Source organism: Leptosomus discolor, chromosome 8, assembly GCF_034619465.1.
Source record: "Leptosomus discolor isolate bLepDis1 chromosome 8, bLepDis1.hap2, whole genome shotgun sequence".
NCBI lineage: Eukaryota > Metazoa > Chordata > Aves > Leptosomiformes > Leptosomidae > Leptosomus > Leptosomus discolor.
Genome location: NC_141398.1, coordinates 60,548,387 through 60,565,766, shown reverse-complemented (window position 1 = coordinate 60,565,766; position 17,380 = coordinate 60,548,387). Strand labels below are relative to the sequence as shown.

At 51.7% G+C, this 17,380-nt stretch overlaps 1 protein-coding gene across 1 annotated transcript in view; it reads right to left on the bottom strand.

The window, feature by feature from the left end:
- SPG7 (SPG7 matrix AAA peptidase subunit, paraplegin) overlaps nt 1–13,835 on the bottom strand; it is a 32,204-nt gene extending 18,369 nt beyond the window's left edge. Inside the window, exons 1-7 of the mRNA XM_086469130.1 lie at nt 13,707–13,835; nt 12,040–12,142; nt 10,627–10,716; nt 5,655–5,905; nt 4,530–4,669; nt 1,786–1,888; nt 116–241 (exon numbers count right to left, since the gene is read on the bottom strand). Coding sequence (XP_086325256.1) covers nt 116–241; nt 1,786–1,888; nt 4,530–4,669; nt 5,655–5,905; nt 10,627–10,716; nt 12,040–12,142; nt 13,707–13,835 — 942 coding nt within the window. The remainder of the gene's footprint in view (nt 1–115; nt 242–1,785; nt 1,889–4,529; nt 4,670–5,654; nt 5,906–10,626; nt 10,717–12,039; nt 12,143–13,706) is intronic.
- Between the last annotated feature and the right edge of the window lie 3,545 nt (nt 13,836–17,380).

The window sequence follows — 17,380 nt, the reverse complement described above, 5'->3', positions numbered from 1 at the left end:
CAGAGGCTGCTCAGTACCATGAAGGATAAAGAGAAGCACATACCCTCCTCCCCCCGTCAGCCATCTCTCCCGGAAGACAGGCAGCAAGGACTTACTCTGTTCTACTTGTCTATACCTTTAAATAGTCCACAAATTCTTTGACTTCCATTTTCGCCTCGTGCATTCCCGCTACGTCCTTGAAGCTAATCCCTTTTCCAGATTTCCCATCCACAATGGTGAAACGAGCCATTTTCAGCTGGTTCTGTGGAAGGCAGCACAAGTATTGAAGACATGGTCTGACTCTGGCCAGGGCAACAGTCTGGAGAGGCTGTTTGCTGTACTTGGGGGGACAGCACAGCACAGGTATAAGCTGCCCCAAACAAACCACACTAAAACGCCCACCAACACATCGGTATTTTACTAACTTTTGCTTTGGAAACACTTCACAGGCGGATTATTGACTCAAACTTTAGTTATCCACAGGTTGGTGGGAAGAGACAGAATAAACCTGCAGTAACAGTCCCAACACAATCCAGCTCAAACTCCACGCAGACCAGGCAGGGACACTTACTGAAAGTGTGCAGAATGCCCAACACCTTATTTGGGACCTTCTCCCCGATTTCTAACCGCTCTGATCCTTCATCCACACAGGACAGGTACAGTTTTGGGGAATAGGTATCGATTGTAACTAGCTGTCAGTGGTAAATAGCTACCAACGCTGTAAACACGTATAAACAGACGCTCTGCACCCTTGTCCAGTGCTGCCGCTGGTTTCCACTGCAACACAACCCAGGACAGAACTGCAGGTTCTCAAATTTAACAGCCACCACATTTCAGTCTCCTGGTGTGTGTTAAGCCACAGTGACAGTCCAAACAAGAATGCAGTTAAACGCCCTACTTGTAACTGCTCATTAGGCTCTACTGAAAACAGCTACTCAGGGTTTTTTTTTTTCTCTTTGAGAAGAAAGTTTGGAGCTTCTCAGGCCTCAGAAACATCAGCTTATCCACAGGAAGAGTTAAACAGGCAGAGCCTAGCTGTCCCCACTTATGCAAGGACAGAATCTAGTCCTCAAGGCCCTCATTACTCAACGCTTCTTTAAAATATTCTCCTCTGAGCAGCTGCATCCCTTTGTGTAAAGAGAATCCCAAAGTCAGGAGGGAGCTGCAAAGGAGGCTGAGTGGGAAATCAAACAAGGGACTGACTTCACCACATTTTCATCCCCAAACCCCTGCGGTCAATGGCAGGGCACCCCGGGGCCGATTTCTACAGAGTCTCATCAGCTGATCCAGACAAGGGTGGAAGAGGGGAGGAGGAGATTTGACTGATGTTGCAAGCGAGGCATGTGGCATGAGCAGCCCAGGCCAGCACGTAATGAAATCCAGAATCTGAACATACTTTATAAATTGAGAACTCATTTTGCAGAAAGCAGCAATTCCTACTTCTGGCTGTATGGGAGGCACATTGGCAGGGCCCAGAGAAAAACACCATCTGCAGCTGCAACCCATTAACAGGCTTTGAAAACAGCAGAGCAAACCGGACTGCAAATTCACTGAGCTCAGCCCTTCCTGCCGCCGGGGAAAGAAAGGGCCTCAGCTAAGGCCCGTGACTGCAGGGTCTTGTCAGATGATGGGGACAGGAAAAGAGGCAAGATGTGTCAAGACTGGAGAGACCTTGGCACCCGTTAGTTCTCATCCTGCGCCGAGCTTGCCGGGGCAAGGGGAGGGGATTGGGCCAGCAGAAGACAAGACTTCCCCCCCCCCCCCCCCCCCAGGCTGCAAAACACCACCAAGATCCAGGATACTCACAAAGGCGTTGAATCCTCCCACCCGGCTCGCCACCCTGATCAGGCGGAAGATGCTCCACAACATGGACACAGCCACAAGGGTCACTATCAGGGAAATGACATCACTAAAAGGACGAAAGAAAGCGAGACAGGTAAAAATTGAAGTGCTGGGCCACAACTTGGTAAATGTTACTCAACATCGCTATTTTAGCACGTTAAAGGTCCTGACATTTAGGCTGCAAGTGCAGCAACGAGCAGACATGACTAAGGAAACGGAACCTTTACAGGGTTTTACATATCTATAAAAACTAAAAAAACCCCACCCCAACAATTCCATCACCTAAAAAGTTAAAACAGAGGACACTGGCAAATACTGCCAACAGCCAGGGAAGAAACTGGACCTCACCATCCCCTTCAGAGGCATTTCTACTTCTACCTTCAGGCAGCCAAGGGACCCCCAGAGCAGAATCCGGCGGGACTGGCAGCCCACCCACGGGGAGCTCGCTGCATCTGGCAACGCGAGGGAGATTCCAACTCCCCTAATCCTGGCTGAAATCCCAGTGCGGGTCTCCCATTCAGGGGCAGCTCTGCCTAGTCTGGCTGGCTCTCCCTGGTCAAGGCTCTCTGAAGTTCTTCAGGACAGAAGGAAGCGCTACAGCAACAAACTTCCTCACGCTTTTGTGGATCCTCTGCAACCCCAATCGCATTGGGAGGGAGAGGTGCAGAGACACTGCAGGTTTAACACAGTTACAAGACAAACACGCTGAGGACAAATATCCTGTGAGCTCTAACTAAAGGACACTTTCAATAGAAGGAAAAATGATCATATCTCAGATGACAAGTTGGGATTTGTGGGACCCTGTGCTGCTTCACACGCCTGGGGAATCACCTGGTCTCACCACACTTCTGTGTCTTCTCTTTAAACTAGGAATGCGCGCTCCAGCCCTCGCAGAGGGGTGACTTACTGAAGCAAGGGGACCAGCATGTGCCAGATACCCCGCTGCATTTGTTTCTCTCTGAGAGAGATCAACTGGAAACTGAAAGTCACCTTCAGTTTGTCAACTATGCAAACAGGATTAACTCTGAAACGCATCCCAGGGTAAACCGAATCCAAGCCGCAAGTGCTCTGCGCCTCGCAGGTTCAAACTCCAGATTGAGATTCCCAATTCTCCAGAGATTCATCAAGTCTCCTGGGAGACTTCAGACCCTACAATAGCTCTTAAAAAAAAAACCCTACTCTCTTCTCAGGGGCAGGGGAAGCAGCGTTGGCAGCTGACGGCTCAGTCTACTCTTCCCACTACACACACGTTTGAAAAAACTGGCAAGTTCTGAATTTCAGCTAATACTGAATTAAAAAAGTTTATCTTCATATAAACCATGTATTAAAAACGTGCAAATGTTGTTCAGAGGACAAGTAACTAGAGAAAACCCGTTCCAGGTAACTGTTCATACACAAACGTGGCATCTGTTTCGCGTTTTGGTAGGTGTCTGGGAGGAAGAATCACACACACTGGAGGTGGGAACGGCCAGTGGGAAAGCCACTGTGCTCCAAAGCCTGTGAGCTACCAAAAGCAGATGATGCTCTCTGCAGGGTGCCCAAGCAGGTGGCCAGGCTGTCTCAGCACAGAACTGCAGTGGCACGACGCTATCTGTTGTCAGGAATGGGGATTTCTTTACTCAGCAGACAGGACTTCTGCCCTACATCTCTTCCAGTGCTTTAGAACAAGCAATTTGCTGACAGCTCTCCAAACTTCTTCCTACTTCTTCCTACTTTCTCTCCAAAAAAGCATCTTCCTACACCAGGGTAACGGCCACCCGTGACGGAGGTGGACTCGTTCCGTCGCCCAGCGAGTGAGCGTCACTGGTCTGTCCTGTGCTCCGGCTCCCCAAACCCCGCTTTGCAAAAACAAGCTGCCGCTCTTCACAGAAGGGCAAACAAGCCACCGCAGCAGCCAACGACCACAAAACACCAGTGCATCGTATGAAGGCGCAGAACAAAGCCCAGCCAGCGCTCCAGTGTCTGACAGACCTTCCCTCTTCTCGCTCATTACAGCTTACTTCGGAATTAAAACCTTGGAGCAGGTTGGTCTGGGTTTGGTTTTTTTTTTTCCCCCCAGCAAAGGATCTTGGGTTCAGCTAACAGAAAAGGGCTGTTAGTTTAACAGCAGCGCTCCTCTCATTGAGATTTGGTAGGCTAGCATCAAAGCTGCGCTGCTCAGTATGTGGCTCACAGCTGGAGCGAGCACCAGCACAGGCTGTCCTCTGATCTACAGCTGCTGCAGAAGCGGGCCAAAACTAGGTGTTTATTTTTACAGACCCAACCACCACCGCAGGCCTTCCTCGAAGCATTTTAACGAGGGCGGGCTGGCTGCACCACCAGCATTCTCTACAGACCAGGGCCTAACATCACTTGTTGAGTCAGGATTTCTATCACACTCTGCACTTGAATAATTGATCACAAGCACAAAAAGTGCTCAGCTGGGCAAGAACACAGACTTTCCTCAGACTGGCTGACACTGACCCGAAACGTTTTGGTCTGCTGCGCGCCGCAGTTCCAGACGCCTTCTTGGGACCCTCACTTCTGAAACGCTAAGGTACATCTAGAGCACACCTATTTCTGTAGGACAGGGTAAGTGCTCCAAAACTGAGACCACTTTTTTGTTCTATGTCTACGTAACAACATTGGGTTGAAAGCGCCTTTCCTCTCCAAGTGAGGGATGTTGTCACCAATGTAAGAGCAACAGTAAGCACAAATTTATCTCATACTTTCCATAAAAGCCGGGATGTTTGTAGGAAACAGGAATTCTCTCTCTCTCATCAATATTCAGCTCGTCCTCCGCAGCTCTCAGCTTCTCTTCAAATTTGTCAATGTTTGCCACCCGCATGGTGTACAACAGGGTAACGTTCTGGGGACATGCAACCAAAAGGAGCGTGTGAGTAGGGCAGTATCAGGATACAGCGACGAGCAGAAGTGGTGCACAACACCAACAAGTCAGACAAAAGTGAGCCTTATGTCACACCCTTTGACACTGCACCAGGGAACTCCTGAGCAGGGAACGGGCACCAGGGCTCCGAACGACCTCAGGAACACCTCTGGTCTTTTCTGCACCTTATGAAAGCATAGAAGGCAAGAACTAAGTCTCAGCTCTCCAGAAACAAGGCAAGCTGAAGGATGGAGTTAGTACTATCAACCCAGTTACGCTGACACCTTGGGCTCAGACAAAATTTGGTCCTATATATGGAAAACTGCATCACTGGGAAGGTGTCTCATGCTCCACTCTGGCTTCTTGGAGCTTGTTTCTGTATCTGTCAGAAATTAATTTCATCCAGCGGTTTGCAAATGGACCGCAAGTCACTGAACAAAACGGGGTGTATCCATGAGCAGTACTTTGATCGCAAGCCAGTTTGTAATGATTCTTAGTGGCAACTCCTGGAAGGAAGGCCGTGATCAAACTTTGCTTTGTTTCCATTTTGGAAGATTTAGGAAGGAAGTCTGTCACACAGTCTGACAGAACACTTGAATCTAAAATCCCAACAGGAGAAAATTCTTGAAACAAGATCTAGTAACAAGAATGTACGATCTTCCAGACACCTTCTCACATATCAGACCGACCCCGTAGAAAAAACTATTGAATTTTTCCAGCTTTTCAGACATACGTAAGATTTTCTTCCAGGCCAAAACTGATTATTTTTACAATTTAAACTAAACAGCTTAGTTCCAGGTTGATATGAGTGACAGAAGCCCCCTGAACTTCAAATACAAGAAAGGGAAAAATTGATGAGCAGTAAATTTACCAGCCAGAGTTTTACCAAACATACATATCCATTAATTCAATTCTTTTCAACAGCGCAATCCAAGATCATTCGTTCCAACCGCAGGAAGTCACTCACAACTTGCCCATGTGGAGTTCCTCCGGGGTGCAGATAAATTTCCACAATATCGCTTTCTGGCACCACCTCGATTCTCTGGACCTCCCCCTTCGCCAGCATCTCATTCACAAAGTAGTTCCAGGAAATGCTGGTCCCTTCTCTGTTCTCGCTGACCGTGAATCGGAACAGCAGCACTATGAAAGTTATGATGAGGAGGGCCCGTAAGCGTTCAAGATGCATCTGATTTTCCCTTTTCCTGCGTTTCTCCTCCTCTTTAGGAAAAAAAAAAATAGAGAAAAAAAAAAAAAAAAGACATGATCACATAATTGTGGAGCTTTCTGACCCAAAGAAGGGACAATTAAATGACAGAGACTAACACAGCAGTACCTTTGGGTTTTTTTTTTTTGTTTTCTTGCATGTTTGGTTCCTCCTGAAGGGCTAGCCCCAGAAGCAGTACCTAACTTGCACTGCACACCCAGTTTTCTGGCTTGGCTCACAGAGGAAGTGGCGTGACTTGCCCAAGGTTACGCAAGTGAGTCAGTTTTTTGGACTGCACGACATTCCTGAGACCTTGCTGGCTTCTAGACTGTCAGACCCCAGGGCCCCAGCTGCACACGTGAAACAGCACCAGGTCAAAAGCCCGGTTATGAAAGCACAAACACTCAGATGTAAACTTAGTGGTTGCCCGGAAGGGGGCAAATTTTGCATCCTGCTAGCCAGCAAAAAATCCGCTTGCATCACATTCCTGCGGCTATGTTCAGCTGTTCCCCCGCGCCCTGGAGGCATGCAGTGAGGCACTGTGTGCACAGAGAAGATGATGGGGGGGATCACCTCTTTTGCTTTAATTGTTGCTTCAGTAAGAGGAGGAATCGCAGGCTCAGCGAGGCAAAGCAAGCCCCTCACTTCCAGAAGTTACGTGTACACCGACAGACAGCAATCTCAGACGTATTTGGAGGAGCAATGATTTGTTTTAAGGCAGTCTAATCCTGGTCTAGGAGACATCAGATGGTCATAGTCCACTAGACCCACTACAGCCCCACCAAATGCCATTCTACTCTAAAATCAGAGACTGTGTCACTTACCTGGCCTAAGATGGACACAGGCCAAATAAAGCTGGACCCTCGCTGCTAAAATCAAACTCACGAATGACTACAGCCCACTTCTACAGAACACGCTTCTCCACTGCCTAGCCCTCAGCCTGCTGCTAACACATCCACTGGAAAACATCAGGAGTAAAACCAGTCAGAGTGCCACTGGTAAATCACACGGCACAGCATTATAAGAGATAATTGCTTCCCGGTGAGCTCCTGACCTGCTGGCGCCCTGTGTCACGAGACCAGCAATGTTTCTACTACCGAAGAAAATACCTGCATTTCCAGCAAATCTGAAATAATAAATACACTGCAGATCAGTCTCCCTGCCTTAAAACCACACTGCTTTTCCCCCACGCTGTACAACCAACCTCACGTTCAAAAACGTTCGGTACCTTGTCCACGTTAAGGATCTGTACCAGAGGGCTTCCCATGCTAGACGTGCCTTCCCCTGCCTTTACCGTACTAGGGACACACTGAAGTGATGACATGAGGAAAACGGATGGTTTACTTTGAATATTACCACCAACCCTTCTTTTTCCCCAGACTCCCAACATTTTTTTGCACTGCATAGGCAAATTTAAAATTCCGTGGTCTGCAAAGGACGGCCGCAGCACCGTTCAATGTCAACTGCTCGCTAGTGTGTGAGCTGTTAAGATGACAACAAATAGCTCCTCCTCTTTCCAGTCACATGTGAATGTTCTCGATAGGTAATTTAGCACTTGTTCTTGATACACACTTTAACATCAGTAGCAACATGGCATACATAAATACTATTCTACACCCAGAAATAAATTAATGCTGCGCCACCGGACTGCTAGTGCCTCTGCCTGCTGCAGCCCAGATTCGATTTATTTGCAAATTCATAACAAATGTTCCGACACCAGCATTTATCACTAGCCACCAATTAGACCCTACACATACTGCAACAAAACCGAGGGACAAACATATGACCCAGTCAGATGCTAAAAAAAGAACTCTGTCCTTCAGACACACAGCATCATTTTTCACTGGTTTCCTAGCTCTGCTCCACATCTAACAGGAAGGGCTTGCTCTTAAATAGAAACAATGCAGCTTTTCAGATAAGGTCATCATTTCAAAAGACAGTGACAAGCTCAGGCACCGCGTCCAGCCCATCCACTTTGTTCTTCGATGCCATCTCCTCACTTCTGGGTTATCTGCCAGATCCAGCTTTATTAGAAGAAAGCAATTCATCACAAAGCTGCAGGACGACATCCACTACAGTCTTGTTAAAGAAAATTAAAATATAGTACGATAGAGGCCTTAGTCTGGGCAATACCCTGAAACGCTGAGCAAGTTCTAAATAAAAAGATTCTAGAGAGAAAAGATACCACCCTAGAAAACTGAGTAAACCCAGAAAGAAACTCCGCCTTTTGCTATGTAAGTTCCTTGGAGACGTCAGTCAACTATTGCTAAAGCACCTTTCTGTATTAACTTTCAGAGTGAGGATGCACACGGTATGTTCCAAAGTCCGCAGAACTGAGGATATGATCGCAAAAAGATCACCAAGCTGGCCATTAGGTACGCCGACACAAACAGCTTCTCCAGTTTCGAGGAATTAGGCTCATCAAGGACCTTTAACCCACAGCTGAATAATTTCAGCAAAAAACCCACCATTTCTAGAAAGCTGGAAGGCAACGCAAAGCTGTCCTCTACTCTTATTTAATTAATGACAAAATCAACCTATTTCTAAGCTGATGTAAAGCGTGACTATCTCCACAGCACAACATTCGTATTGCACCGTGAGCTCCCCCACCACATTCAGTAAACGAGAACCAGTCACTGGATGTGACACTTGCAAGCAACAGCTGTGGGAGCACTCCCAGCTTTGTAGTCTCCAAAAGCCTCCACGAAGCAGCGATTTGCCATTAACCCCAAACCTGAACTCTCCGATTAAAATCTTGCAAGGGCTGCGGTGACAGTTTGAAGAGTTCTTTTTAATAATTACTGCAGAGACGAGTATTCCCCTGGAGAGATGGGGCAGCATTCCACCTCCCAAAGTCAAGCCGTCCATTAATCACAGGAGGAAAGAGGCCACCGAACACGGCGTGTTACTGTTTGCTAATTTTAACAGCTCCAGCGCTGCTTCGGGCGCCGCGCCCACAGGCGCCCTGTGTGGTCTCGCAGACCCTCAGGGTCTCAACCACCAAGCTCTGGCTTCCTCCACAAGGACTCCGGGATACCTGCACTCACATCCCATCCACAACTTCAGCCCAGTTAAACGGATCAAACAGGCAAAGGCACTTGCAATGGCACAAGTCAGGCTAAAAGTGAGCAGCAGCTGACTGCTGTTACCCCAAAAGGCAGTTCCACGAGGATTTGACCATTATGTTTAAGGACAACAAAGGAAAAGCCAAGCTATTACACTATCTGATGATACCTAGGTCAAAGTTTATCATGTCATTTATAAAATGGTATCACGATCTGTGTGAGTTAAGCACGATGTTAAGTGCCTTCCAACTCGCAGTGCCGAGGTCTGGAGCCCTCCATGTACAGCTTTATCCCTCGCTCAAAGGTCCAGGAAACATGGGGCACAGCAGACATCCCCAACTCCCTCAAGACATCGCCAGCCCCTGCAAACATCAACTCATGTCATAAAACGAAGAAAAAGCTCAGGCCTGTTACGCTGCTGCAAGCACTACTGACAGGACAGAAGAACGAGACCTTCCCCTGGGCCGCTCCGACACCTTTCCTAAACTGCCCCACCAGGCCAGCAGATACAGGACGTGCCACCCGCCGTGGGACTGCCCAGCTAAAAATCTACCCTACTGGTCCTGAAAACATGCCTTGGCCAGAGCCTAGAAAGCCTCCCCACGCACTTCAGTTCCTGCGCGGCACGTACTCACCCCCAAGCAAAGAATTTTCTTTCCAGCAGTGGAAGAGTCAAATTACCCTTTTTAAACGGAAATGCAGCTGTTGTCAGTCTGCAAACAGCAGAAAGTTGACAACACCACCAAGACTTGAAGGGACACCCACAAACCTGCTCCTATTTGCAGTGAGTTCGGTGAAAACCTACCGGTAGAAGAGAACAGTGCCCCCCACAAGGACCAGAACACTCCTGGAGGAAGTTATGCTGGGTTTGTGTCTCGTACACTGAAGTTACTCCCCTGCACCCCCACCCCATTAGTGTCATTAAATTCCTCATCCCCTTAAGCTTAAAATACAGAGAGGGCACTCCTCTGCTTCTCGACATAATCTGGCACAGCACGTAGATCCCCAGCTTCCAGAACACATTTAGTGAGATAAAACTCGTTTTCAGAAAGTCCAGTACAGCAGGATGCCTGGGGCTTAGGCAGTATAAGGAATGCAAGAAACAGCATCTAGGAAGATGGATTTAAAAAAAAAGAAAATTTCTGAGCAAGTGCCATTAGTAACACAGCTAAGAACTCTCTAAGGAATCTATTTTTAACCTTGAGCACTGTAAATCACCAGAAGTAGAGACATACCCACAGTGAAGAGAAATTAAGAAAAAAAAACCCACGAGAATCCAGCTTAAAGGACTGAATTTGGTTAATACAAGTTCAGCAAGTCAAAATGCTCTACAACACAACCTCCAAACCAGAACACAGTTAATACTACCGGCCCCCTTTGTAAAGCGGTGAAACTCAGGCAAACATCAAGGACGTTCCTTGCACAGGCTGCAGAGCGGCACAGGAAAAGCATCAGTTTCATGATGCGTCTTAAATCTCAGTGTTCCATCACCTAAGCCACCACACACCTTCACGCTTGTTCTTAGCCACAGGCTTGTAGGGGTGGTAAGTCAGGTACAGCCTGATAGCACCCAGAGACAGAAGCATTAAGGTGAATCTTCCACGCCGTCCCTTACCCCCCTCACACACACAGTTCGTTTCATTAAATATCTTTTTTTGGCACACACGTACCCTCATCCTCCTGGGGAGATTTCTTTTTGAATCCTCCATTCTTCTGGTTACTCCCTCGAGAGCTTGAAGTAGTAAAATAGTAAGTGCTACCTGCAGGCAAGCAGAGTGAAGGAGTTAGTACCAGAGGACCTCAGGAGAGGGCGAGAGGCGGGGGCTGAGGGTGGCAGAAACCCACGTGAGCTCCAAAGGCAGGGAAAGCCCAGCTCCACACCCACCCTAGTGCACAGCTTCGCTCGTGGGCTGGGGAAACGGGACAGCCTCACCCGAGGGGGTAACGGGGGGGACAGGCTCCTTCGGTTTCCTGATGTAATATATATTTTTTTGACAATCCAATCAAAATATGGCTTTGTTTAGAGTTCACTTTAATGTGGCAAAGAAAACAACGTGGAGAAATTTCTTCGGTGCTGAAACACGTTCACGTTTCCCAAGGCACAAACCCACAGTTAACGCTGGCGTGGTCAGTTCAGAACAGCCTCGCACCAGAGCTGTACACGGAGCTTACGAAAGGAGACGGATGAGCTGGACCCAAAGGCAGGTTTCTCAGTAAGCACTGTTGGGATTCTCTCATAAAAGCCAAGGAATTAAGGTGACGAACAGTAAGACTTACAGTGGCTGCTACAAAACAATAAGCAAAGACTTTTTTTGCCAGAAAAATGAAAAAAGTTGAGAAGAAAAACTGACTTGAGGACAGCAGCTGCCACTTCCCACGGTCTTTCACGGAGGCTCCGGAAAGAGAAGCAAACCCAGAAACCGGACTGCTTGTCCCCTCCTAGTTCTACCCGAGAGCTCACTGCCATTTGGATGATTATGCATATATTCCTATTTTAACTTAAAACCCCCCAGCAACCTCTCAAAGGTAAGGCAGCCCAAGCTCACCAGGCCAGAACAGCCGTGACCAGTTTTGTTTAAATCATAAAGGCATCAGCAAACTCGTCTTCCCAATTTCAAGAGGGTAGCGAGAAGAGCAATTGCCTTTGTTCTACCTTTCCGTGCTTCTGCTCTAAGAATTCGGGTACCATTTTCTAACACACTTAACTTACTCCAGTGCAAGGCTTTCAGCAAGGTCACACAACGTGTGTTCCGACAAAGGCGAATGACACTTTCGTCTTAGGCTTTGCTAATGAGTCAGAGAAAGATTCTCTCCTTTAAAGTCTGCAGTTTTTAAATTAGCTTGTAGGTCTAATGACTCAAGTGCTTACTTAATCACGCTGAGCTCCTTGTGGAAAGGTGCCATTGTTCACCCCTGTCACCAAACAAAACCCCAGCACCCCTGCAACTGCACACAGCTCCCAGCGCCAAGAATAGAACAGCTTTATTTCGGTTTCAGGAAGGGAAGGTAAGGAAAAGTCAATACTCTCCCTAAATAAGATCTTTTCCCCTCCTCCACCTGCACGGTTGCTCTTCGGGACTTACCTAAGAGATTCCAAAGCCTGACTGGATCTCGAATTAGGTGTTGTTTCACCAGGACTCCACTGAGACCTTGACGTGCGGGGGAAAGCGTATGAGACAGAAGGCTCTGAAGAAGATAAAGGAAAAAAGACAACTATTGGAAAAGTACTGCGACTGGCTTCGCCTTTTTGTATGCCGTGAGACTAAGATGTCTAAACCTGAAAATACTGTGGGTAAACTGCAGGGCCAGCACCTGGGAGACCTGATTATTATTCCTGGTTGTGCTGTGGACTCGCCATGTGACTCTGGAGATGTTGTTTACAACCCAGTTTAAAGAAAGCACGCGTATAAATAGAAACACAGTCAAAACACTTGAAAATTTTATCTTTTTCCTCCCTGTATCTCCGTCCTTCATTCTAAAGGTACGTTGAAAGTAAGGTCTTAAAACGTAAAGACAGCCTCCCACAACAGGAAATCTCAAGGACTACCGCTCTGTGACCCTGCTGCACGGCAGCGAGGACCACACAGCCATTTCCCCGCGGCAATTCAGCAGCAATCCTGCAGCTGACAGTCACATTTCAAGGCAACTTCACCACATTTGAACTAACATTTACTAATACTCTCGCTAAACGCACACAAGTCTCGCCCCTTCTCCGACGCACGGATACCCTGACTCACCACCCCTCTCTGCTGCACAGGCACACATTTCCCTGCAGCAAACCAGACAGGGGCACTGACCAGGCTGAAATCCCTCGCCCTTTTTTCCGGGTTTGCTGGGCGGCAACACAACCGCGAAAGGGTAACCTCTGGGGATCGATACTTTCTAGAACAGAACAGCTGAAACTAGTTTAAATTGATCACAGAAAAACCTGGCACGATTCACAACGCAGTCCCACAATTGTTCTTCCTCCATCGCCTCCTTGGAAAGGCCAGTGCTTTTTCACTGCACTGAAGAAAACCACAAAACAGTCTTAAATCATGTTGGAGGCCTCGTTTAAAGAGCAGCCTCGCCTTTCGCATCGAGGGCTGTGTTGGAGCCCTGCAATACAGCAGCGCTGCAAAATGGGGAAAACACATCTGTGGCACACAGCGATGCGGTGGGCGTTTGTTATCACAAGAAATGCAGAGGCAGCAAGACTGAAGTTAGAAAAATAATCCCTTAATCCACATTTTCTTGCTGATGACAGCCTCGGTGTTGTCGTCCTATGGTACTCCCCACGAATTACTGCTATGTAGCACTGAAGGATGGCCCTTCGGGATGGTCTAACCCGAGAAATCTTCTAAGGAAAGCCCCGTCTCGAAGCAAGATCCTATTTAAACACAAAACCGTGAGGGCTGATCCCTCCGTTCCCTTCTCTGCTGCTCCCGGCCCCGCAGGCAGAGCCCCCTGCCCCGCAGGCAGAGCCCCCTGCCAGGCCGGGCCCGGCTCCCCCCCGGGGGGACGCTGCCCTCCGCGGAGGCCCAGCGGCGCCAGTCAGTGCCCGGGAAGGCCGCTGAGGAGGCGAGGCGAGGGGCTCCGTGAGGCGTCAACAACGAGGTACCCCAGCACGGGGCCTCCCTGCCCGGTGGGACCGGCAGCCCCCCGCCCCGGTGCTCGGCGCTGCACTCCCCACCGCCCACGGGGGAAGCCAGGCCCCGCCCCGAGGCCGGCCCACCCCGCTCCGCGGGCCCCGCCACCGCCACCCCGTTACCTGTAGGCCGCGTCCCGCACCGAGGGGACCGCCGCCAGGCCGCGGGCGAGCCCGGGCCCAGGCCGGGGCAGGCCGCCGCCAGTAGCTGCAGCGCTCCCGGAGCAGCAGCAGCCGCAGCAGCAGCGCCATGATCCCGCCTGGAAGCCTCCGAGGGGCGGCGGCGGCGGCGGCAGCTAACGAGCGCCGAGGGGCCGCTGACGGCGGGGCCGCGCCAACAGGCCGCTACGCTCGCCGCCGCGCCGGGAGCCGGAGGCGTCAACGGGGACGGAAGTGCTCGGTGAAGAGCGAGCGGCCATCTTGGAAAAGGGCCGGCACCGGCGGCACTGCCATGCCTCAAGATGGCGGGCGCAAGCGTCGGCGGCAGGGCGGGACCGACGGGGGCCCGTTAGCCCCGCCCCCCCGGCTGCGGCCGCGCGGGGGTTGCTGGGCCTGGCCCCCGCCGGTACCGCGGGAACGGGGAATCCCGGCACTCGCCGGCCGCCGGACTGGGCCCGGTTCCGCCCCAGCCCAGCCTGGGGCCCTGCAGCGCGGCCTCGGCCAGGGCCTAGCCCGGCCAGGCCTCTGCGGCCTAGCCTGGGCCAGGCCCCCCCGCAGCCCAGCCCGGCCAACCCCCGGCCGGGCCCCCCGCAGCCCAGCCCGGCCAACCCCCGGCCAGGCCCCCCGCAGCCCAGTCCCGCCAACGCCGCTGCCTTCTGCAGACGAGCCCCAGGCCAAGCCCTGCTTGGCCAAGTGCCCTGGAGCAGACGGTTCCCACAACGCAGCCAGGCCCCCACAAACAGGCCCTTCAGTGCAGCCCAGCCCTGGCCAGGTCTTGTGTGTGTGTGTGTGTGTGTGTGTGTGTGTGTTCCCCTCCAGCCCCCAACAGATTTAGGCAGGAGGAGAACAAACCCCCTGGGAGGAGCAAGCAGGTTCCTGCAGGCCCAGGAGAGAGGCTGCGGCCACTCGCCACCGCCGTGGAGGCATGGCTGGCAGGGAGAGCTGGCACAAGGGAAGCAGAGTCGTGGTGGGAGTGCACAACTAGCCCCACTCTGGGATTTTTATGTCCTGTCCCCCACAATTGTAACGGCTGGGAAAAGAAGAAACAAACCACCTCTGCCATCTTAGATTCAACAGAGAGGAAAGGGAGCAGCTCCCTCCCTTTGCAGCTGTGGCTCAGGAAGACTTTCCTTCTGACAGCTCAAGGTGTGAATTAGCTCTGACAGCAAACAGCGTTTAGCGTCTGCAGCTGGATCCACAAGCACGCACCGAAGTAAAATGAGCGAACAAATAACATACACGTTTATATGTTTGCTCTTGGTCAGGCAGGTGAGCTGGCTCCTGTGATCTCCCTTCTCTGGAAAAGCCATTACAATGCGTTTGACAACTCACAGTGGCCAAGCTACAACACGACGGACAGTCTGCGCTCCAAAGTGTCCTGCTGGTGCACGCGTGTCGTTCTAACAGCGGTGGAAACCCTCCCAGAGCGTGTCAAGGTTATGAGCAGTGTTATGTTCCCGATGTACAGCTATCACAAAGGTCATTGTATTTTAAGTCCCTGATCCTAAATCTTGTGTAATCTCCTCCTATTTTGCACTCGCTGTGCACAGCAGCGGGTGAGCTCCATGTCCTCTGCTGAGTATTTCTTTGGGGCAGGAAGGCATTTCGGAGCAATGCCACAGCTGCACCCTTCTTGCTCTACTGAAATGAACGTTCTGTTTGCCAGGCCTGCAGGTCTGATCTCTCCTGCCCACTTCTTTGATGTGCCTTCAAGAAGTCAGGCTTGTTTCTCTCTCATCGCCTGTCTTGCTGACCAGGATGGTTTCTGCAGCTTTTCCTGTCTCCCTCCCGCCCACGTCTCTCCCTCAGGTGGCTCCAGGACAACTTTTAGCCATCAGCACTGCTGTTAGCTCTCCTAACTTACCTGTCCTAAAGTATCTCAGGCATTCTCGCATGGGAGGTTGTAGGGCTACATAAAATGATAACAAATAATTATCTCCCTTCCCAGCAGGTCTGAATTAGCATCCTCTTTCTAGAAGAGTCTCTTAGGATTTTAATTGTCATCGGCCCCCTGGGATGTGTCTAAGTAAACCTTCCACCAGCAAGGTCTATTAGCATGTTAATGTCCTCCTCGCTCCTGGAAGTCTCTTTGTATCACTGGCTTAATCGTCAAACAGCTTAATTTACAGACACAAAATTAAACTGGCTGCAATTAATCCGTATTGCCCGGTCATAGCTTGCCGTGGCACGGCGGGGATGTGACAGCCGGCTGTGCAGACACCAGCGGCTCCTCCACCCCACAGATCCCACCCGGCGCGGCCGAGCTGCCCAGGGAGATGCTGGGTGGCCTGTGTGGCTGCCCGCCTCCGCTCCACGCTGGCCACGTGGGCTCTCCTGGCACACTCGCTGTCCGCAGAGAGGGACATCAGCCCCCGCTCTGCTTGAGGAGGAACCTGTCCCTTGTCCTGGCCGAGGCTGCGAAACCCAAGGCTGGTCCCTTCGAGGCTGCAAGGAGCCTGGCACGGGCTCTTGAGGCGGGCTGGGTGCTGCGGTGGCCCTGGGAAGGAGACGGCGGGAAATGTGCCACAAACACGGGCAGGGCACGAGCCCTCCGCTCCGCTCCAGCCCGTGCACGACACCCTGCTTGGCCGGGCGGCTGCCGCAGCGACGAGCGTCACCTCTTCACCCCCCCAGCGGCGGGAGCCACGGCGGGGGGTTAGCGACCCCCCGGCTGTGGTTGGGTGAGGAAACGGCTCGTTTGGAAATGCTGCCGGATGGGGGAGGCTCCCTCCAGCACAGGCCCGGAGCAGAGAGGCGCGGGGGCTCCAGCGGGGAACCGCGGGGTACGGCGGCCGCGGCAAAGCGTGCCGGGAACGGCGGGGCTCGGCGGGCCCCCCCCCCGTCACTGCAGGTGCCAGCGCCATGCGTGCCCCTACCTCCCCTTCGCTCGAGGCACGTCACACCTTGCCTCCATCCACCTTCTGATCAGGCTTGTTGCTAACGAGGCCGGATCTCTTTCGAAAGAGTTGCATCATTTCAACAGAATGACGGCCCGAGGGGAAGCGAAGCAGCGCGGTTTGCTTCGAGGGGACTTCACTGACCTCTGCCAGCCTGACCTGGGAGGGAGACAAGAGGGTTTCACGGCGCCTGCCTTACAGCTTTGCTTCAGCGAGGCCAAACTTGCCTCCTTTTAACGACGGAGGGCAACGGAAGCTGAACGGGTCCAAAGCCCAGCACAGACACCCACCCAGGCGAGGCCGGCTGCGCTCACGGACTGAAACAAGCAGCGTTTCGGGTCTGGAGGGCACCCGGGCTCCCGCTGCGACGCTCCCGGCCAGAAGGTGCCAGCCTCAATGTGACAAAACCGTACTGAAGTGTGGTTGTTTAGACGTACCACGGAGCTGGAGCGGACGGGGTTCCCATTCCCCCTTTCACACTGCGCCTCAAAGGCAACCAGGCGATGAAGCACCAGGGCGGGGGGCTGGGGGTCCTCGCCGGTGCCAACACAAAGCGGTGCCAGAGAGTCGAGAGGTTTGGCCCTACGTGCGGCCAGCGACCGCCGTGGCTGCGCTGCCCCTTCGGCGTGGGCGGCTCGGGCCGCGCCGCGGAGGCGAGCGCCGTCCCCTCCGTGTGTGCGAGAGGGGGATGACCTTGGGAGAGGTGGCTTCAGTCGCTGCCCTTGGACTGGCAATATGCTC